The 23,906-nt window shown below is 34.0% G+C and overlaps 1 protein-coding gene and 1 long non-coding RNA gene across 3 annotated transcripts in view; one reads left to right on the top strand and one right to left on the bottom strand.

Annotated features, from left to right (window-relative positions):
- The window catches only part of LOC123534793 (uncharacterized), a 59,160-nt gene that overhangs the window by 16,668 nt on the left and 18,586 nt on the right, over positions 1 to 23,906 (bottom strand). The window lies entirely within an intron of this gene.
- The window catches only part of LOC123565614 (proprotein convertase subtilisin/kexin type 6-like), a 152,617-nt gene that overhangs the window by 119,158 nt on the left and 9,553 nt on the right, over positions 1 to 23,906 (top strand). For both annotated transcript variants that reach the window (XM_053550423.1, XM_053550417.1), the window contains 8 exons: positions 10,848 to 10,988; positions 12,430 to 12,561; positions 14,431 to 14,571; positions 16,164 to 16,295; positions 17,905 to 18,033; positions 19,448 to 19,579; positions 20,287 to 20,415; positions 23,354 to 23,485. In XM_053550423.1, the coding sequence (XP_053406398.1) occupies positions 10,848 to 10,988; positions 12,430 to 12,561; positions 14,431 to 14,571; positions 16,164 to 16,295; positions 17,905 to 18,033; positions 19,448 to 19,579; positions 20,287 to 20,415; positions 23,354 to 23,485 (1,068 nt within the window). The remainder of the gene's footprint in view (positions 1 to 10,847; positions 10,989 to 12,429; positions 12,562 to 14,430; positions 14,572 to 16,163; positions 16,296 to 17,904; positions 18,034 to 19,447; positions 19,580 to 20,286; positions 20,416 to 23,353; positions 23,486 to 23,906) is intronic.

Here is a 23,906-nt window from a genome sequence, read left to right as displayed (position 1 = left end):
CGAAATGAATGAAATAAACTTATTCAGGTTTAACCATGACGTCAACTTTATTATTCGGCAAAATAGTACCAGGAGACATTTACCATAAAAATAGTATGAACTTGTAGTAATTTCAAACAACTCATATGGTAATACATGTATTTTTATATAAATAAACTGCCAAATGAGGCATTTTACTAGATGTTGCGCTTGGAAAACATTGCATTTCAAATTGGAAAGCATAGAATTTCAACATGTCCAAGTATTTCATCCCAAAATTAAAACATTGTTAAGTTTACTTGTTACTTAAGATACTAAAGGTAACAGAAAAACGAACGAGCAACTATCAACAATAACAAAGTTTACTATGAAAAGTAACAGTTCAAATATCTTGAAATATTGACTTTAAAGTCCGATTGTATAAACAAGATTAGTTCAAATTGAAATCCAATCAGAATTAATTCCAAATTCCTCACAGAATTAATACTGTATTTAGTATATCCAAAGTATATAAGTCCCCTCATTAAAAATATTTTTAATCCACAAATCCATTAAATGTTAAATGTCCAAACTGGTAATATCTTTCATTAAAACATACTGAAAGATTTATCAATAAGATCTTACTAAGGTTCTGCCCTGTCCACAGACAGCTTCTTATTCATGAAATGTTCCAGCACTTTCAAGTATCACCAACAACAAAAAGAAGTTTCTGGGAAAAAAACGAATAACCCAGACTTAAAAATAATATATCATGTTTATTAGTATTTATGATGAAACCTCTTGAAAACCGTAGATTATAAATGACTTGTTGACATACATGCTGTCTCAAAGCTAGGGCAGGCTTTATAGTAAACAGTGAGTTATTAATAAAAATCAAATTAAGCATAGTGGGGAATGACACGTACATATAAACAATTCATCTCTTAGTTACGAATTCTGGACATGGTGTTTTAATACAAATAATACAATTTTAGTTTCATTTTTCATCACTTTCTACAAAATTCTCGAAATGTTTCAGGTATTATTGGCATATTTTCCAAGATGGCATTAATACACAATATATCTCTTTCTCAATTTTTTTTTCTGCAGTAATTTGTCACTTTGGAAGACACAGAATTACATAACTGAAGCCCTCTGCATGAAATATCTTTTACAGAAAACATTAACTTAGCGGACACCATACAAATTTGTAATCATTATCTTATTGCTTTGTTCAGAGGGAAATTCTTTGTAACTTCAATTATAATAATACATGATTTTAAAATTATTTACCAGCTCTGATCGGCAACAATATGACTGTATTTGAACATCCACATTTCTTATGCAAAAGTTACTCACTTTTATGCAAAAATTAAATTAATTATAGGATCCAGTAACCTAAATTATGCTTGTAACAAAAGAACTCCATGCTAAATGCACAAAATATAAATAATCTACATAGACAAGAATAATCTGTCAATACCAGGAATCAGTAGGATGCACTTTGTAAAACTGCTTTATTCTAATTATTTAATTCTTTACTAGAATTATCAAAATATATGGCGAAACCCACTGCTTCAAGGTTTTGCTATATATATATGAACATTGCAAAAATAAATACTATTTCAAAAATAATTTCAAAAGAAACTCATGATACTGTTCAAAGAAAACATTTTAGCTGCCTAACTCCTCTTAAGATTTGCATTTAAGGTGTTTTATTTTTTTGCTTTTTACTGTTTTTTTCTTGATACTTTTATTATTACCGTCATTGGTGTGTGTGGGTCGGGGAACCATCCGCACTCCACACCATACAAATTATATATATGTATATGCAGAATATTTGCAAGCCAAATTCATGGCATAGTATCATTTTGAATATACAGACATGAAAAAAATCTGTCATGTTATATCACATGCATTAGGAAAAGGTTAATCATTTTCTTCTGATTTTGCGACTGTAGCAAACAACCAATGTCATTTTTTCAAACTATCAAATTGCCGTGGTTGGTAAACGTATAATAGGTTATTCAAAAAACCTTACGTTCGTTATATAGCACAATTGTTTTACTTAATAATTTAAAGATGTTTTTCACAATTATTTCTAGCAGACAGAATTTTTTGTGACTTTGCATATTTATAGATTGATGTATGACAAGTTAAAATAAAAAATAAAAATGATAGGTACCCGTGCTTCTTTTTTTCAATATTCAAAGTTTATTCAGAACACCAAATCGGTATTTTTGTCTGAAGAGATTACCACATCGATGAAATTAAATTATGACAGCTTCATTTTAAATGACCCGAATAAGATATGTGCAGTACGTTAATTCTTCCGCGAGACTTCGCGGATGAATCCTAACTACATTCTGGGCACTTGTCGGCGAACACACGTGACCTGTTTATAACAACGCTTCTACGAATTTGCGTTTGAAAATACGGACTTCGGTTTACCGAAAAAATACTGCGAAGATCGGCCAGATAAAAATGATGCAAAATCGCGAGTTGCGAAAATGCAAACGTCTATAACTTCGTTCTAAATCGTAACCTTTCTGGAATTTTGACTGGTCGGGATAATTTGCTTATGATACAGGTCGCAAAAAAATGAAACCGTCACCCATTCTTGATGACACATGGGTTGAATTTTGCAGCCAGTAAGCGGATAAATTATCGGGAGAAGAAACTCTTACTGGTTTGTTTAATTACTACTGATTTTAAAAATGATTTTATTTCTTATTTTCGAGAAATAAACAGTCGGCGACACATTAATTTGTATTTTCTTGTAGTTTTCGAAATCGAAAGTAGATCGTATATGTTAGATTCCTTTGACGAAACGAAATAACTTTTTTTTAAGAAATGATTTAAATAAGAGGTAATTTCACTGTAAACTTCAATGTCAGATACTGCCAATTGCTGCTAAACTGTCTTCGCATCATCACAATTTGTGAAACTTATTGTTGAAACTGGAGATTTTGGCGGTATTAAGAAAAGTGTACGTATCCGGATATAATATTTTGGGTAAATATCGAGCTGTGTTATGAAATTTTAACATTCAAGTAACAGACATGATAGATATTATTGTAAAAGAAATGATTCTAGAATTTATTTTTATAACACATACATAGAATCTATATCAGACTTATATTTTAGTCCTGAGGCATGACCTGAAAGTAAAAATATGAAGTGACAGTCATTCATACTTTGGATAATGTAATACTAAAAAGAATCTAGGTAATATTTAGAAATTAAAACATAAAATTTTCAGTTAGAAATCGCACCAAAGGCTGTATCAAGGGTGTACATTTTCAAAATTTTCTTGTGGTGATTCTCTCCCCCCATATTGCCACTTTACAGTTTGATACATTTGCCCTTTACACCTGCCACAATGCCCATTTCAAAATCTGACTGCAATTCAAAGGAACATCCGTCCCCACACCACCCTGCTACCGACCACGTAAAAATGGCTCAAATATTTTTCAGCCCAGTCTGAGCCTGTCTGTCTACATGATTCAAAATGGATAATTAAAAGTGCATGGACTTGGGGACTATTGACATGGTTTTGAAGGGGTTAACAGGTCTGAAATAGAATAAATGATGGTTTTAACTAAAAAGAACTGCATTTATTAATATCGGTTTTCTTTTCCGAAATTGGTAGCTAGTCCGAGTAACTTCCCTAAGTTTCCAATGCGCAATTTTCCTGTCAGTGTAAACATTCATGTCACTATATATTGACACTCAGCAGCATTTACATAATTTTAAACGCAAAGTAAGTATACTTTAAATTCACATCACTTATAATATGATTGAACAATGCCTAATGAATGATACGGTTATCGCCAGGCCCGTTATCTGTAAAATATCTGAACAGTTCTTTCGTCCATCCGTTGCAAATTGTATGTGGCAATCCACGCTATAAAATTTCAATATTGTCATATTCAAATTTTATCATGTGCGAATATATACCAGCCGATAGTTGCCTGTTTTTGGTAATGCCAAAGGCAAATGTTTACTGGAAAAATATATATAGTCATGGGCAGTATCTTAGTGTCAGCTGTCAAATTGTAGTTTGTACTTTCAAAATTTTTATTTTTGCGAACCACTCTTCAATTTTAGAGAAATATATTGGGTTTATATACGTGTATAATGTCAATCAGAGTTTTACTAGGCATCGATTGAATGTCCATTTCAACTATTGTAACAAAATCTCTGTTCTGTTGGGGAAAAAACTAAAAACAAACTGAAACCGATAGATTATACTACCAGTACACCAATCATTAGCCGACTCTCAGGCCCTTCAGGCCTTTGATTTTTACATTGTGAACAAGATAGAAGTCACATTTTATACTTGATTATAACCACACTTATACACAATTTAAGTCACAATAAGATCTCGGTTACTTTCGAAAACTGGGTAGATTCCTTCGTGGGTTATAGAGTTACTGCACCTAAAAGCGGCCATTTTTTTATTCGCCCTTTAAGCCATATAGAGGTTTCATTTATGTTTTGATTTAACACAAACTTGCACAGAATGATTATCTTGAAATTTGGGTTATATGGGGTCAGAAACTAGGTCACCCAGTCAAATCCGTCCAAAATTTGTCCGTTCCGTAACTCTGTCATCCATGAAGGGATTTCAATATTAATTGACACATATGTTTTCCATGAAGAGACGACGTACCATGCGCAAAATCCGGACCCATAGCTCAAAGGTCAAAGTCACAATTGTAGGTCAAAGTTCAACAGTGCTTTTTTCCTGTACGGTCTAAAACTCATCTAAGAAGGGATTTTAATATTACTTGGCACAAATGTACTTTCAGTGTATATGAATTCGCGGAGACAAATTTTCGCAGAACGGTCCATTTTCGGCACCGCAGATATATTTGCGCAATTTTGATTTGCTTAAAATCATAAATTCGCGCACAGCAAAATATCCACTCAAGGGAGGCTACTACAAGAGTTTTAAAAATCGGACGATTCGGGACAACGACGAATCTGTCATAGGTACATAAGCCGTGACTGATAGTTTATAGACGTGATTGTTTTTCAATCAGCACTTATATATACAAACAATCAAAGGGGTATTGATTATAGTCAACATCTGTCGAGCATTGTCAAAACAAATATGCAAACAAAAACACCTGGGCAGTTTATAAAAACCGATTAAATCAAGAATAGAAATTATATCTGAATGGCGAATGTATTCACAGCTGATAGAAAGTCATCTTATGATCATTTAATCATCGTGTTTGCCAAGATTTGTTTGATGATCTTAAATGCCGTGTTTGACACTTTTTATTTGTGCATGTTTGCAAGTGTTTTGGTAAAACTTAACACGAACCAACAATTTTTTTTTCAATAACTTAATACATTACAATAACTAACAAGTTGTTTATATTCATTATATACATGAAGGCACAAATGTATAATGACAGCTCGTGCATACTTTTACAGATAAGATTGAGGTGGTTCACATTTGCGCGAAAATATGACTTATAAGTAGAAATATCTGTAGAAATAGTCGCGGTAATCATGAATTCGCGGACTGCCCATCACCGCAAATATCGCATAATTTGAAGCCCGCAAATATTTCTACTCTTACAGTACTTCATAATGAGACAATGTGTCATGCACAAGTTGAAGACCCCTAGGTCAAAGTCACACTTGGCAGTCAAATATTTACATAGCATGAACAGGGTCTTTTTCGTGTTTCGTCCACAGCTCTGTCATTCATCAAAGGATTTAATAACATTTGGCAATGTTTCCCATGATGAGACGACGTGTCATGTGCAAATCCCGGACCCCTGACTCAAACGTCAAGGTCACAATTGGGGTGTGTTGTTGGGGGGTGGGGGGAGTCAGAGGTCAACAGAGCTTTTTTCCTGTCCGATCGATAACTCGGCTATCCGTAAAAGGATTTTAATATTACTTAACACAAATGTTCTCCATGATGAGACGACGTGTCATACGCACATCCCGTACCCCTAGCTCAAAAGTCAAGGTCATAATTGGAATTCAAAGGTCAATAGCGGTTTTTCATGTCCGGTCCAGTACTCTGTCATCCATCAAGGGATAATAACATTACTTGGCATAAATGTTCCCCTGGATGAGACAACATGTCATGCCTAAAGCCCGGATCCTTAGCTGCAAGGTCAAGGTCACACTTGGAAGTCAAAGGCCGAAAGGGCTTTGTTTGCTGCCCATACTGTAACTCAACAATCCTTAAAGGGATTTTAATATTACTTGACACAATGTTCACCACCAAGAGACAGTGTGTCAAGCGCAAAAACCAGGTCCCTAGATCTACAATCAAGGCTATACTTAGAGGCCAAAAGTCAGATACAAGAATGACATTGTCCAGAGCGTTCCTTTTTCATGTATAGAGGGATTTTGATGTAACTTGACACAAATATTCAACAAGGTGAGACAGTTTGTCATGTCTAAGGTCAAGGTCTACTCTTAGAGGTCAAAGGTCAAATTCAAGAATAACATTGTCCGGAGCATTTTTTCTTCATGCATGGAGGGACTTTGATGTAACGTGGCACAAATGTTCACCACAATGAGGGACTCTTGTTAGCTCACCTGAGATATTGGCACAAAGGTGAGGTATTGTGATCGCTCACCGTCCGGCGTCCTAAACCATTAGGTCAATTTTGATGAAACTTCACAGGGATGTTCCATGGAGTCGTCTTAAAAATTGTTCAAACAATTAAATTCCGTATAGGACTCTGGTTGCCATGGAAAAAATTTACAAATCTTCTTTTCCAAAACCACAGGTCATAGGGCTTTTATATTTGGTATGTAGAATAATCTAATGGTAATCTACCAAGATTGTTCAAGTTATGATACAGATACCCCCTGCAATCCGCTTGAAAATCATATCCTAAACAATCGTGTAGTAAGAAGATTGTGCACTTTCGTCAGATTGTATCACAGACCACTTTAAAATACACATGAAGTACAGTAAAAGTAATAATAATAGTAAAAACATAAATTAGTGTGAGCAGCATAAAATACGCTGCAAAAAGATTTTAGGAAATGGACCCCTGCAGGTTATATCATAACCGTTATAATATAGTAATTCATCAAAATTGCCTCCGTTGAAAGAAGTACCTTAGAAAGAAGGAAGCCCTGAAGGCCCTGTATCGCTCACCTGACCTATTGACCTAAAGATCAAATCATCAAGATTAACATTCTGACCAACTTTCATTAAGATAAGGTAATGAATGTTGCCTCTAAAGAGTTAACTAGTTTTTCCTTTGATTTGACCTGGTGACCTGGTTTTGACCCCACATGACCCAGATTCAACTTGACCTAAAGATCATCAAGGTTAACATTCTGAGCAAGATTCATGAAGATACAGTCATTAATGTGACTTCTACAGTGTTAACAAGTTTTTCCTTTGATTGTTTGACCTGGTGACCTAGTTTTTGATCCCACATAATCCAGATTCGAACTGGGCCTAGAGATCATCAAGGCAAACATTGTTATTAAGTTTCATAGAGATATCCCATGAATGTGGCCTCTAGAGTGTTAACATGATTTTCCTTTTGACCTGGTGACCTTGTTTTTGATCTCAGATGACCCAATATCAAACTCATCCAAAATGTTATTGAGGTAACATTCTGACCAAGTTTTATTAAGATTGGGCCAAAATAGTGACCTCTATAGTGTTAACAAGCTTTTCCTTTGATTTGACCTAGACTTACAAAGTCTGTTGAGATCAAGTAATCTGTAATAAAGATTCAGGAAGATACAGTCATAAATATGGGCTCTGGAGTGTTAACAAACTTTTCCTTTAATTTAACCTGTTGACCTAGTTTTTGCCCCACCTGACCCAGATTCAAATGTGGCCTAAAGATCCTATAGATTTATATTCTGATCAAGTTTCATTAGGACACGGTCATAAATGTGGCCTCTAGAAAGTTAACTAGCTTTCCCTTTGATTTGACCTGGTGACCTAGTTTTAGATTCGTATTGACCCAGATTTAAATCTGACCTATAGATCATCAAGGTTAACCTTCTGACCAGGATTCATGAAGATACAATTATATATGTGACCTCTAAAGTGTTAAGTTTTTCCTTTGATTTTTTAACCTGGTGACCTAGTTTTTGACTCCACTTGACCCAGATTTGATCATAGCCTAAAGAGCATCAAGATTAACATTCTGACTAAGTTTCATAGAGATATTGCCATAAATGTGGCCTCTAGAGAGTTAAGCTTTTCCTTTGATTTGACCTGTTGTCCTAGTTTTTAAACTCAGATGACCCAATATCAAACTCGTCCAAGATTTTATTGAGGATAACATTCTGATCAAGTTTCATTAAGATTGGGGCAAAATTGTGACCTATAGAGTGTTAACAAGCTTTTCCTTTGATTTGACCTAGACTTAAAAAGTCTGTTGAGATCAAATAATTTGTAATAAAGTTTATTCTTTCTTCATACTGACACCGATATTTTCTCAGAAAACCATTTTCTCTCTAGGCTAGTCTTATTTGACCCGGTGACCTAGTTTTTTACCCCAGATGACCCAATATTGAAGTCGCCAAAGATTTTATTGAGGGTAACATCTGACCAAGTTTCATTAAGATTGGACCAAAATTATGACATCTAGTGTTAACAAACTTTTCCTTTTGTTTGACCTGGGAACCTAGGTTTACAGCCCAGATGACCCGATATCGAACTCGTCCAAGATTCTATTGAGGGTAACATTCTTACCAGGTTTCATTTAGATTGGACCAAAATGAAATTGTGACCTCTGGAGTGTTTTAACTTTCAAATTGTTGTCGACGGTCGACGGACACAGGGTGATAACAAAAACTCACCTTTAGCACTTCGTGCTCAGGTGAGCTAATAAACCCTCATTTTTTTCTTTTATGGCACTTCTGCTTGTTAAATGGGGGCTTATTTCAGTCGCAGAATGTATTATCAGTAAAATAAGACAAGTTTCATGATAAATTTCGTGTGTTTTTGGCAAACACAAAGACAAAACTAAAATAGAGCTGTTTACTATGCGACGCTGTCAAGAAAGCGATCCACAAAGGGTTAGTGGATTCAATCTGGCACCGTTTCACTACAAATCACTCCATTTACGGTTCATATTTTCACAGCTTATATATTGTAGTTTGCGATGATATACCGGTTTCAATGGGTTGAAATTCTAAAAAGTATAGTCTTGTGCGCGACACATCGTCTCATGATGGTGAACATTTGTGCCAAGTTATTTCAGAATCACTTAATGCATAAAGAAGTTATGGCACGGACACGAAGAGCAGAGCCTGTTTTACATTTAAGTGTCACATTAAAGAGAAAAGGAAAAGAATAAGACGGGCATTAACTACATATTGCCGATGTTTGTGTGTAAACTTTGAGAGAGGTAGGTGTAATAGTATTCAAGTAATTGCACGACCAAATTTATGAGGGTACATATACAAACAGACCAAACAGACAGACCGCATCGTCACTCCTATATACCACCCTCCTTCAAACTTCGTTTGCAGGTTATAATTATAAAGAAATACTACATGAACATAGGAAACGCCGATATTTTATAAATAAGTCAGTTGCAAACAGGCATACAGTCTTTTTTATGAAAGTCGCAAACACTCGTACAGTACTCAAGCAAACATTCATGCAGTCAGGAAATCACACCGAATCTTCTTTCATTGACGGTTATAAACAAATTGGAGATTGTAGCAATAATTTTATTTTATTTTACCAAACTAGTATTAATTCTTTATCCATGAAACAGTGGAATTTACATGTAGATCATTCTTCAAGCAAGAAAATATGTACTTTTGACGCCGACAATTTACAATATCTGGACAAAATCAGTGATCAATTGAGTTTGTTTTTTCTATAATTATGCCTGTCATCAGACTAACAGATTGTATACAGAAACAAATCATGTTCAGCTTCAAATAAAATATAATAGACGTACCATCAAAGCATATCAGTCACTTTAAAATGGTGTTTTTTAACTTTTACTTGTCAGTTTATTGTTTTGATCAATCGCAAGAGGAAGAGCGGTTGTACAGTCGTTTATAGGGTGTGGTATTGTGTAAGTTATTAGGCCAAACAAAACTTTTTAATGGGTAATTATCTGTTAGTATCGGATTATTTAAGAACTTGTAACAAATGGTAAAAAAACTGGTATGTCAGAAGTATAAGTATTTTCCGACGTTGGTGCTTTTACTAAAAAACAAAATATATGAAATCCATATCTTCAGTATTTTGGTACTCGAAAATACGCCGCTTTTTAAACTGTTACTAAATATATGTACTCAAAAGTTCGCCGGACTCAACAATAAGCCGGTCTCGTAAGTCCACCAAATCCTTACGAAAATTTAAAATTAGCCGTGGCTTATTTTCGGGATTTCAGGGTATAGAAGTATGTCCAGGTACACTCCTTGAGTGTGGACTAAGACTACTTCAACAACATAATAGTCTTAACAAATCGTATGAGATAGTTGGTTGCCTTTTCTTGTACTTACATTGTGTATGAGTCCAATCGCAGATAGACGTATTTTGCGTTACAAATTGGAAGGATAAAATTCAGATAGACATCTTTCTTCATTCAAATAAGATATTTGCCACAATTTTTGTATAATCTATGTCTCATCATACTTAATCCAAATATGTAAAAAAACGATTTTGTGAAAAATTGTCAGATAGAACTGTTTTGCGCCGAGCAATATTTATGGATCAATGAGCGAAAGCCATATAGTTCAACATTCGTATACATGGAGCTGGTCATCAAACAAATCTTACGTTTCGTAAATAACACATTTTTTGGAATAATTGAATAACTAAATTTGGAATTCTAAAGTCAGTTGTATTTGATATTTTTACACTTTTAAATTAAGCAGTCTCTGTCTCTCTCTCTTAATTTCAGATGGAAGTTTAGGTGGTTATTGCAACCGGTACCGTTTCTCAACAGTAACATGTTACACACCACATACACATTGTAATCGTACTACATATAAATGTGAATGCCGGAGTGGCTTGAATGAATCCACTGGAGCTTGCAAAAATGGTAGGTAGTCTACCAGGACTGTTTACTCATCCATTTATATCCAAAATACTCAGATATGTTTTAGAGTATTAAACAATTCGATTAGAATTGTAAACATCTATATACAATGAGACTTGACCAAAAACAGTGTCTTTTGGGGTATTTCCTACCACAAGACGCAAATACCCAAACGGTCAACAATATTTCATAGCGCATATATGCGTATTTTTGATTTTCAAAGCTAAAAGATGTCCAATGGTCGGTGTTTTTTTTTTCTTTGACTACATCTTCTCCTTTGTAAATATAAACATCTAACTTGTATATACAAATGAATAATTTAAAATCAGGTTTTTATATATTAAAGGAGACCGTGGCTGAATGGTTAAGGTCGCTGGCCCCTTACCGATGTGGATTCTAGCATCACTCGGGGCATTGAATTCTTTCAGCTGGCTTACGGAAAGCCGGTAGTTCTACCCATTCGCCCGCCCGTGATTAAATAATGCACAGAGGGATTTCCTGGGGATTTCCTCCACTACTAAAGCTTGAAAGTTGCCATATGACCTATAATTGTGTCACCCAACAGAATAAAATAAAATATTATTACATTTTATCGTTTTTATGTTGAAAATATGCACTTGTAATGAAGAGAAATAAAATTCCAGGCAGATATTTTTCAGCAGGGAACGGACTTAACGATACGCGCCGTAACAAGTGTGTAAAATATTTTACAATAAAGAGATAGCGAATATCGTGTTATATTTAATAAAACCGAATTAAGTGTTGCAGCATTTAAAATAGTCTTTGAAAACGATTATTGGCACAATATTATACGCCAGTGTCGAAATTTTCACGTCAAACAGTGCGGCCATTAGTAAGAATGGAAAACGTACAAAACAATTGCGAAACCTTCGCATACGGCAGATTTAAAAACTGTTGACTTTACTATAAACTACATTTAATCAGCTTTTTACAAATGTATGTCTCATTAACAACCAAGTTAAACACAAACTCGCATTTACAATAAAATTAAATTGATGTATTATAAGTTGTTACCAGCGGGTGCGTTGATGTGTATAATTGGCCGAGAGTCCATTTAAATTCGATGAATTATGTACTAGTAATTGATATACACATGTTATAAACTTATAACATCATTAACATGAAGTCAGAGTTTAATTGGTGCAAGTCGTCTTATTGTCAAACGAATAAAACTAATATCGTAACTCAACGGTGTATTGTATTGTTTATATCGTCCCAGGGTTCTAGTGACTTCAAAAATTAAAGTAAAAATGGCGATGATAATCCAGTTATATAAAATTCCTCTACGAAGATATTTATTGGGATTTAGTGATTGCAATATTTTTGAGAACATAATAAGACGTTTATCAATACGCTGTTGCATTTTTTCCTTTTATAAGCATACGAGATTGGTTCTTCAGTGTTTACACATTTTCTATTTAAGTCGGTTTTGTCGGTGGACAGTGCTTATCAGATAGCAGCTGTTTTGATTATGGCGCATATTGTGACAGTAGCAACAATACATGTATCATTTGTCCGAGATACCACAGGGTAATAGACGGAAATTGTGTTAAAGGTAAGTCATAAAAGTTGCACCAGCACCAACAAATTAATTCAAAATCAGGTTTTGTATAGTTGAAAAAGCAAAAGGGCTCTTGTTTAACAGAAAACTCATTTCAGATATATATATGTTTGCGTCAATGTTCATTGGAAATGGTTATAATATCAGTTGCTTTGACGAAAGCTCCTTTTGTGACTGTAGCAAAATACCCATGTCATTTTTTCAAAATGTAAAATTGTCGTGGTTGGAAAACGTATAATAGGTTATTTAGATTTATTCTTAAATAAAGATGCAGTAAAAGGTTCTATTACATTGACGGGCATTAACTACATATTGCCGATGTTTGTGTGTAAACTTTGAGAGAAGTAGGTGTAATAGTATTCAAGTGATTGCACGACCAAATTTATGAGGGTACATATAAACAGATCAAACAGACAGACCACATCGTGACTCCTATATACCACCCTCCTTCAAACTTCGTTTGCAGGTTATAATTATAAAGAAATACTACATGAACATAGGAAACGCCGATATTTTATAAATAAGTCAGTTGCAAACAGGCATACAGTCTTTTTTACGTAAGTCGCAAACACTCGAACAGTACTCAAGCAAACATTCATGCAGTCAGGAAATCACACCGAATATTCTTTCATCGACGGTTATAAACAAATTGGAGATTGTAGCAATAATTTTATTTTATTAGTATTAATTCTTTATCCATGAAACAGTGGAATTTACATGTAGATCATCCTTCAAGCAAGAAAATATGTACTTTTGACGCCGACAATTTACAATATCTGGACAAAATCAGTGATCAATTGAGTTTTTTTCTATAATTTTACCTGTCCTCAGACTAACACATTGTATACAGAAACAAATCGTGCTCAGCTTCAAATAAAATATAAATAGACATACCATCAAAGTATATCAGTCACTTTAAAATGGTGTTTTTTAACTTTTAATTGTCAGTTTATTGTTTTGATCAATCGCAAGAGGAAGAGGGGTTGTACAGTCGTTTATAGGGTGTGGTATTGTGTAAGTTATTAGGCCAAACAAAACTTTTTAATGGGTAATTATTTGTTAGTATCGGATTATTTTCATTAAGAAATTATAACAAATGGTAAAAAAAACTGGTATGTCAGAAGTATAAGTATTTACCGACGTCGGTGTTTTTACTAAAAATCAAAATATATGAAATCCATATCTTCAGTATTTTGGTACTCGAAAATACGCCGCCTTTTAAACTGTTACTAAATATATGTACTCAAAAGTTCGCCGGACTCAAAAATAAGCCGGTCTCGATAATAGTCCACCAAATCCTTACGAAAATTTAAAATAAGCCGTGGCTTATTTTCGGGATTTCAGGGTATAGAAGTATGTCCAGGTACACTCCTTTAGTGTGAATGAAGAAAACGTCAACAACATAATAGTCTTAACAAATCGTATGAGATAGTTGGTTGCCTTTTCTTGTACTAACATTGTGTATAAGTCCAATCGCACATAGACGTATTTTGCGTTACAAATTGGAAGGATAAAATTCAGATAGACATCTTTCCTCATTCAAATAAGACATTTGCCAAAATGTTTGTATAATCTATGTCTCATCATACTTAATCCAAATATGTAAAAAAGCGATTTTGTGAAAAATTGTCAGATAGAACAGTTTTGCGCCGAGCAATATTTATGGATCAATGAGCGAAAGCCATATAGTTCAACATTCGTATACATGGAGCTGGTCATCAAACAAATCTTACGTTTCGTAAACAACACATTTTTTGGAATAGTTGAATAATTAAATTTGGAATTCTAAAGTCAGTTGTATGTGATATTTTTACACTTTTAAAATAAGCAGTCTCTCTCTCTCTCTCTCTCTCTTAATTTCAGATGGAAGTTTAGGTGGTTATTGCAACCGGTACCGTTACTCAACAGTTACATGTTACACACCACATACACATTGTAATGGTACTACATATAAATGTGAATGCCGGAGCGGCTTGAATAAATCCACTGGAGCTTGCAAAAATGGTAGGTAGTCTACCAGGACTGTTTACTTATCCATTTATATACAAAATACCCAGATACTAATAAGCTTTGATAATGTGGCAGTTGAGTCCAATAAGTCCAGGGGTATTCAAAGATAATCCGTCAAAGGTCTATTGTAAAGCAATTATTGGATTTACCTGTATTGGAAAATAAACAGTGTCGATTGTATTGAGGTCAACTGCTACATTATCAAAGTTTATTAGTATGTTTCAGAGTATTGAACAATTCGATTAGAATTGTAAACATCTATATACAATGAGACTTGACCAAAAACAGTGCCTTTTGGGTATTTCCTACCACAAGACGCTAATACCCGAACGGTCAACAATATTTCGTTGCGCATATATGCGTATTTTTGATTTTCAAAGCTAAAAGATGTCCAATGGTCGGTTTTTTTTCTTTGACTACAACTTCTCCTTTGTAAATAAAAACTTCTAACTTGCATATACAAATTAATAATTTAAAATTTATAATATTTATATATTAAAGGAAAACCGTGGCCGAATGGTTAAGGTCGCTGGCCCCTTACCGATGTGGATTCTAGCATCACTCGGGGCGTTGAATTCTTCCAGCTGGCTTACGGAAAGTCGGTAGTTCTACCCAGTCGCCCGCCCGTGATTAAATAATGCACAGAGGGATTTCCTGTGGGTTTCCTCCACTACTAAACCTGGAAAGTTGCCATATGACCTATAAGTGTGTCACCCAACAGAATAAAATAAAATATTATTACATTTTATCGTTTTTATGTTGAAAATATGCACTTGTAATGAAGAGAAATAAAATTCCAGGCAGATATTTTTCAGCAAGGAACGGACTTAACGATACGCGCCGTAACAAGTGTGTAAAATATTTTACAATAAAGAGATAGCGAATATCTTGTTATATTTAATAAAACCGAATTAAGTATTGCAGCATTTAAAACAGTCTTTGAAAGCGATTATTGGCACAGTATTATACGCCAGTATCGAAATTTTCACGTCAAACAGTGCGGCCATTGGTAAGAATGGAAAACGTACAAAACAATAGCGAAACCTTCGCATACGGCAGATTTTAAAACTGTTGACTTCACTATAAACTACATTTAATCAGCTTTCTACAAATGTATGTCTCATTAACAACCAATTTAAACACAAACTCGCATTTACAATAAAATTAAATTTATGTATCATAAGTTGTTACCAGCGGGTGCGTTGATGTGTATAATTGGACGAGAGTCCATTTAAATCCGATGAATTATGTACTAGTAACTGATATACACATGTTATAAACTTATAAAATCAGTAACATGAAGTCAGAGGTCGTCTTATTGTCAAACGAATAAAACTAATATCGTAACTCAGCGGTGTATTGTATTGTTTCTATCGTCCCAGGGTTCTAGTGACTTCAAAAATTAAAGTAAAAATGGCGATGATAATCCAGTTATATAAAATTCCTCTACGAAGATATTTATTGGGATTTAGTGATTGCAATATTTGTGAGAACATAATAAGACGTTTATCAATACGCTGTTGCATTTTTTCCTTTAATAAGCATACGAGATTGGTTCTTCAGTGTTTACACATTTTCTATTTAAGTCGGTTTTGTCGGTGGACAGTGCTTATCAGATAGCAGTTGTTTTGATTATGGCGCATATTGTGACAGTAGCAACAATACATGTATCATTTGTCCGAGATACCACAGTGTAATAGACGGAAACTGTGTTAAAGGTAAGTCATAAAAGTTGCACCAGCACCAACAAATTAATTCAAAATCAGGTTTTGTATAGTTGAAAAAGCAAAAGGGCTCTTATTTAACAGAACACTCATTTCATATATATATGTATATGTTTGCGTCAATGTTCATTGGAAATGGTTTTAATATCAGTTGCTTTGACGAAAGCTCCTTTTGTGACTGTAGCAAAATACCCATGTTATTTTTTCAAAATGTAAAATTGTCGTGGTTGGTAAACGTATAATAGGTTATTTAGATTTATTCTTAAATAAAGATGCAGTAAAAGGTTCTCTTAGTCGGCAATGAAAGCAATTTATGTAAACATGCGTATGCATGGTGCTGGTCGTCAAAATAAACCTTACGTTTGTTATGTTGCGCAATTTTTACTTAATAATTTAATTATTAGATTGGGAATTCCAATATCAGTTGAATGTGATATGCGTTTCATAATAGAAGAAAAACATTTTCTCCTCCTACACGTCAGATGGAAGTTTGGAAGGTTATTGTCATTGATTTAGAAAATTTTACGAAACACATACACTTTGTAACCGTACTACAAACAAATGTGAATGTTGAAGTGCTTTAATAAATCCATTGGATAATGCAAGAGGGGTAGGTAGAGCATCTAGGCCGTTGATTTGTTTATAAGTGCTGGTCCATTTTTGTACAAAATAATCGGAAATATTATATTAAGAATAGTAAACCACAATTCGATAAAATGTAAACATTTATATAACCTTCCACCAATACTACTAGTACATTTGTAGTTATTTTCTGGGTCGTTCCCATCACAGTACACTATCACACAAGCGGTCAAAACTAGCTCAATATGAAAATACGGGTATTGTCTATTTCAAAGCTAGAAAATGTTCAATGACTGTCGTTAGTTTCCGTCATTGGTGTGTGTGGGTCAGGGAACCATCCGCACTCCACACCTTACAAATTATATATATTGATATGCAGACTATTTCCAAACCTGATTCATTATTAATATACAGAATTGAAAAAAAACTGTCATCTTGTATCACATGTATCTAGAAACATTGCATAGCAAAAGGTTTTTTTTATTCCAAATAGAAATTATATGCATAGACATATAAAAGTATGTCCAGGTACACTTCTTGAGTGTGGACTAAGACTGCTTCAACAAGATAATAGTCTTAACAAATCGTATGAGATGGTTGGTTGTCTTATCTTGTACTTACATTATGTATAACAAGTCCAATCGCAGATAGGCCTATTTTACGTTACAAATTGGATACAATTCAGATAGACATCTTTCCTCATTTAAATAATAGGATATTTGCAACATTTTTTTTTTGGATATGTGTCTCATCATACTTAATCCAAATATGCAGAAAAAGGGATTTTGTGAAACATTGTCAGACAGAACTGTTTTGCGCCGAGCAATATTTATAGATCAGTGAGCGAAAGCCATATTGTTCAACATGCGTATGCACGGAGCTGGTCATCAAACAAATCTTACGTTTCGTAGACAACACATTTTTTGGAATAATTGAATAACCAAATTTGAAATTCCAAAGTCAGTTGTATGTGATATTTTTTACACTTTTAAATTAAGCAGTCTCTCTTTCTTAATTTCAGATGGAAGTCTGGGTGGTTATTGCCGTTTCTCAAGAATATGTTACACACCATATACACATTGTAATCGTACTACATATAAATGTGAATGCAGGAGTAGCTTGAATAAATCCACTGGATCTTGCAAAAATGGTATGTAGTCTACCAGGACTTTTTAGTCATCCACTATTATCCAAAATACTCAGATACGTTTTAAGACTTATAAACAATACGATTAGAAGTGTAAACATCTATATAGAATGAGACCCCACCAAAAACAGTGTTTTCTAGGTAGCTCCCGCCACAAGACGCTTATACCCGAACGGTCAATAATATTTCGTTGTGCATATATGCGTATTTTTTATTTTCAAAGCTAAGAGATGTCCACTGGTCGGTGCTTTTTTCTTTGACTACAACTTGTCTTTTGTAAATATAAACATCTAACTTGTATATACAAATGAATAATTTAAAATCAGGTTTTTATATATCAAAGTAATACCGTGGCCCGAATGGTTAAGACCGCTGGCCCCTTACCGATGTGGATTCTAGCATCACTCGGTGCATTGAATTCATCCAGTTGGCTTACGGAAAGTCAGTAGCTCTGCCCAGTCACCCGCCCGTGATTAAATAATGCATAGAGAGGCCTTCCCGGGGTGACCTATAATTGTGTCACCCAAAAAACAAAATAAAATATTATTACATTTTATCGTTTTTGTGTTGAAGATATGCACTTGTAATGTAGAGAAATAAAATTCCAGGCAGATATTTTTCAGCAGGGAACGGACTTTACAATACGCGTCGTAACAAGTGTGTAAAATATTTTACAATAAAAAGCTAGCGACTATCTTGTTATATTCAACTAAACCGAATTAAGTATTGCAGCATTTGAAACAGTCTTTGAAAGCAATTTTTTGCACAATATTGTATGCCAGTATCGAAATTTTCACGTCAAACAGTGCAGCCATTGGTAAGAATGCAAAAGGTAAATAAAATTGCGAAACCTTTGTATACGGCAGATTTTAAAACTTTTGACTTTACTATAAACTACATTTAATCAGCCTTCTATAAATGTATGTTTCATTAACAGTCAATCTAAACACAAACTCGCATTTACAATAAAGTTTATGTATCATTAGGTGTTATCGGCGGTTGCGTTAATGTGTATAAATGGACGAGAGCCCATTTAAAATCGATGAATTATGTAACTGATATGTACATGTTATAAACTTATAAAAACAGTAACATGAAGTCACATGTATAGCTAAATTAATCAGAGTTTAATTGGTGAAAATCGTTTTATTGTCAAACGAATAAAACTAATATCGTAAGTCAACGGTGTATTGTATTGTTTATATTGTCCCAGGGTTCAAGTGACTTCAAAGATTAAAGTAAAATGGCGCTGATAATCCAGCTATATGAAATTCCTCTATAAAGATATTTATTTGGATTTAGTGAGAGCAATATTTTTGAGAACATACTAAGACGTTTATCAATACGCTGTTGTGTGTTTTTACTTTAATTAGCATACGAGATTGGATATTCAGTGTTAAAACAATTTCTGTTTAAGTCGGTTTTGTCGGTGGTCAGTGCTTATCAGATAGCAGTTGCTTTGATGATGGCGCATATTGCGACAGTAGTAACAATACATGTGGCATTTGTCCGAGACCCCACAGTGTAATAGGCGGAAACTGTGTTGAAGGTATGTCAGATTCCGGTATTTTATATTTTCTTACACTATTTACATATAAAATAATACTAAGGGACCCAGCATGTCTCTGATGGTCAATAACTTATTATAAATGGTGTCTAGGTGTCCTAACAATAGAGTGAAAATAGGTGATCAATCTTCCGGTGGGCATTGTCTAACACGTAGGCCTTTGCCTACCTGTGAATGTTCAATAGGTAGGGGTTAAATGTCTTTGACGTGATATTGTCCACAAATACATGAAACTTGCACCAAAAAAATAATTTGATATCAGGTTTTGTATAGCTGAAAAAGCTCTTCAGTGTTGACTGAAAATCGATTTAACATCAGTTGCTTTGACGAAAGCTCATTTTGTGACTGTAGCAAAATAACCGTGTCATTTTTTTCAAGATATTAAATTGTCGCGGTTGGTAAACGTATGAAAGGTTATTCAAATTTCTGCTTAATATAAGATGCAATTAAAGGTTCTTTTCGTCTTTACACGTTATTGTACTAGTGATTTGGCAGATATTTGTCAGGCAGTGAAAGCGATTTATGTAAACATGCGCATACATTGTGTTGGTCGTCAAATAACCCTTACGTTCGTTATATAGCACAACGTTTACTTAATAATTTAATTATAAGATTTGGATTTCCAGTATTAGTTGAATGTGATATGTGTTTCACATTTAAATGGTATTTTTTCTCTTTCTACATGTCAGATGGAAGTTTGGGGGGTTATTGTCATTGGTTAATAATCTGTTACGAACCACATACACGTTGTGACCATACTACAAACAAATGTGAATGTCGGAGTGGCTATAATAAATCCAATGGATCATGCAAAAGGGGTAAGTAGAGCATCTGGTCAGTTGATTTATTTATAACTGCTGGTTAATTTTTGCCCAACATACTCGGAACTATTATATAAAAAATAATAAAAAAATCGATAAAATGTACACATCTATATACAATAACCTTCTACCAGTAATACTAGTAGTTATTGTCTGGATCGTTCCCATCACAGTACACTAATACACGAGCGGTCAAAAATAGCTCGATGTGCATATACGAGTATTGTCGATTTCAAAGCTAGAAAATGTTCAATGACTGTCGTTTTTTTTAGTTTTTTTTGTCTACAACGTGTAATTCGTGAACATAAATATATAACTTGTAAATCAGATTGTACATGTTGCATATCTTTTGAAACGTATACGATATAGGATCTTAAACCGCACTGCAATAGACGGAAACTGTCTTAAAGTTAAGTAAAGACATTAATCCTTTTGTGTTATTTACTTATAAACATAATAATAAGAGACCCAGAAAGCCTTGAACGGCCAGTGGTTTTTAAGTAGTGTTTATATGACTGTCTTAAACAATAGGTTAGTTCCAGTCACAATACGTGATCAAACTTCCGATGTGCATTGTACGACATTCAGTCCTTTGCAAAACTGAAAATGCTCAATTGGTAGGATTTGAATGTTTTCGACTACGTCATGTCCTTTGCTAACTTCTAAATGACACTTGCACCAACAAATTATTAATCAGGTTTTAAGTAGTTGAAAAAGCACAGATGATCTTATTTTACAGCAAAATTATTTTATATTAATGTTTGAATCAACTATGGCTGAAAATGGTTTTAGTAGCAGTTTGCTTCGACCATATGGAATCTACAATTTTGTGACTATAGCAAAACATAGCGTTTATTAGGTTATTCAAATTTCTCCTACACATAAGGTACTGTCATCAAATAAACCTTACGTTTCGTAAATAACACAATTTTACTTAAAAACTTGAAGGACAAAATATGGTATGCCATTAAGGCCACACCAAATTGATAAGTTGTTCATCGGATTTTTTTTCTGAAAAAATTGAGGCGGCGAGCGAAAAAATAATTTAAATATTTTTTTAGGTTTTTGAGAAAATCAGGAGCGAGCGAAGAGCGAAGAAATATATTTGTCTTCATTTAGCTCTCGACTGACTAATAAAAACCTTGAAATAGAATGTATAGCCCTTTTAAATTAAAAAGTAAGTCCCCAGGGATTGAGAAAATCTGACCTGCAGACGCACAACAAAGCGAACTCATGAAAAAAAGGTAATAACATTGTCATACAGTACACTGTAATCAAATAATGCATGCTTTTGAAAATGCTGTTAGAAAATATGTAATAAACAACAATGCATAACCTTACACCATACTTATCACACATGTGACTTGATGTAGCATTCTTAGCTGACTTTACAAAGTTTTTGATACATCAAATATCTATGCGAGTGTTACTAGATCTATTAAAGCTTCTGATTTGAAACTTAGAACAGTTATTTACTGTCAAAGTCTACACCTGGAGAAACAATATTCTTAAGTCTGAATCTAGACAGACTTTAAACTTTCATAACATATTAAATTTGTTGAAACAAAGTCTCAGTTAAAGTCTGAAATGGAGATTAACGTGCATTAACATTAGTCTACTAAATGATTGGAAAATTGGAAAATCGAAACTGTTCTGAAAACAACTCATAATGTAAATTCCTTATCCCACCAACTTTCGTATGCAAATGCTGATCATTTAGCAAGGAAAAACAGAAAACAGATAAGTGACATGCATCAATAAGTATTTACCCTTACCAAAATAATGTAGACTGATGTTATCAAATAAATTAGTATGTTTTTCTTCATCCAGTTTTCAATGAAATAAATCGATTTTTTGTAGCATCTAATTTGGTAAACATTTGAAGAAAATGGCGTAATTGCATAAAGGGGAAACAACTTTAATGCAACTAAATATAAGTGTTATGATTTATTATAGACGATGTGTGCGTAGTATGTATTTATTTTGATTAAAATCCATTTGAGAACAATCTGGGACTGGAAGTATAAGCATTTATACACTTTTACGTCCGTAAAAAGTAGCGCACCAAAAAATTTTGGATTGATTTTTTTCAATGGGGCGAGCGCAAGCCAAAAACAAAAAAAAATATTTTTTTTGTGTTTCTGAAAATATACGAGCGGCAAATCCGATGAACAACTTTTTAATTTGGTGAGGCCTAAAGGCGATATTTCTACATTTTAAAATTAAAGGCGTACGCTAGAGTCTCTGTATATGTGTGGGCAATATTTTTCATATTAACATAATTTATACAAACTTTGGATATTGAAGGAAAATCATCTAAGAAATAAAGCTATGCAATAAAAGTCATAGGTCGCTGTAGTGTTTATCTATGTGTTATTTATATCCAGACCCTTGATACTAAGGGATAAGTATTTAGACCCAAGACTGGGATGGTTTATACACTTTACTATCAAACAAGCTCATCGTTTAGATCTTTATACTAATAAAAATTCGAATTTAGATTTAAACAACTATTGTATCATAGACTTAAAGTAACGATAATACCACATACTTTAATTAACGACTACACAATAGACCCGAATGTTTGGGTTACTGACTTCAAATCACATGCCCCTCGCCGATATGGGTTCGAGCCTCACTCGGGGTGTTGAATTCTTCATGCGAGGAAGCCATCCAGCTGGCTCACGGAAGTTCGATGGTTCTACCTAGGTTCCCGCTCGTGATGAAATAATACACGGAGGGGCACTTTGGGTCTTCCTCCACCAACAAAGCTGATGCGTATACGAGTGTTGTCGATTTCAAAGCTAAAAAATGTTCAATGATTGTTGTTAGTTTCTTTGACTACAATGTGTAATTCGTAAACATAAATATATAACTTGTAAATTAGTGTATATCTTTTGAAAGGTAAAGATCATATCTTGTATTTTATTTTTAGCCGGTAATGTTGGCGGAAAATGCGTATCAAATCGCATATGTTTCGCAGATGACGCATTTTGTGACAGTAGTAACAATACATGTGTCATTTGTCCGAGATACCACACTGGAATAGATGGACACTGTGTAAAACGTAAGAAAAGACATTTAAAATATGTTTATATTATTTACTGATGATAATAATACTACGAGACCCAGAAAGCCTTGGACGGCCAGTGGTTTATAATTAGTGTTCATATGACTGTCTTAAACAATGGGTAGTTCCGGTCACAATACGTGACCACTTAATGTATAGGAACAAATGCGCAATCGTTAACAAAATGTTAAAAAAAGGCAAGAATTGATTATTACTCAGAGAAAGTAGAATCAAGTGAACGAGACCAAAATGTTTGTTCAAAATAACGAAACATTTATTAAACGGTCCAAGCGAAGTTGCATTTCCATTAGGCAAGAACCCAGAAGTACTACCACAGGAGTTCAGCGATTTTTCTTAGATAAAATAGAAACAAACAGAACTAATATTGCATCCCAGGATCAGAGTGAATCAGTAACTC

Source organism: Mercenaria mercenaria, chromosome 1 (assembly GCF_021730395.1).
Source record: "Mercenaria mercenaria strain notata chromosome 1, MADL_Memer_1, whole genome shotgun sequence".
Taxonomy (NCBI): domain Eukaryota; kingdom Metazoa; phylum Mollusca; class Bivalvia; order Venerida; family Veneridae; genus Mercenaria; species Mercenaria mercenaria.
Note: the sequence above shows the minus strand (reverse complement) of the source record. Positions and strands in the feature narration are given on the sequence as shown.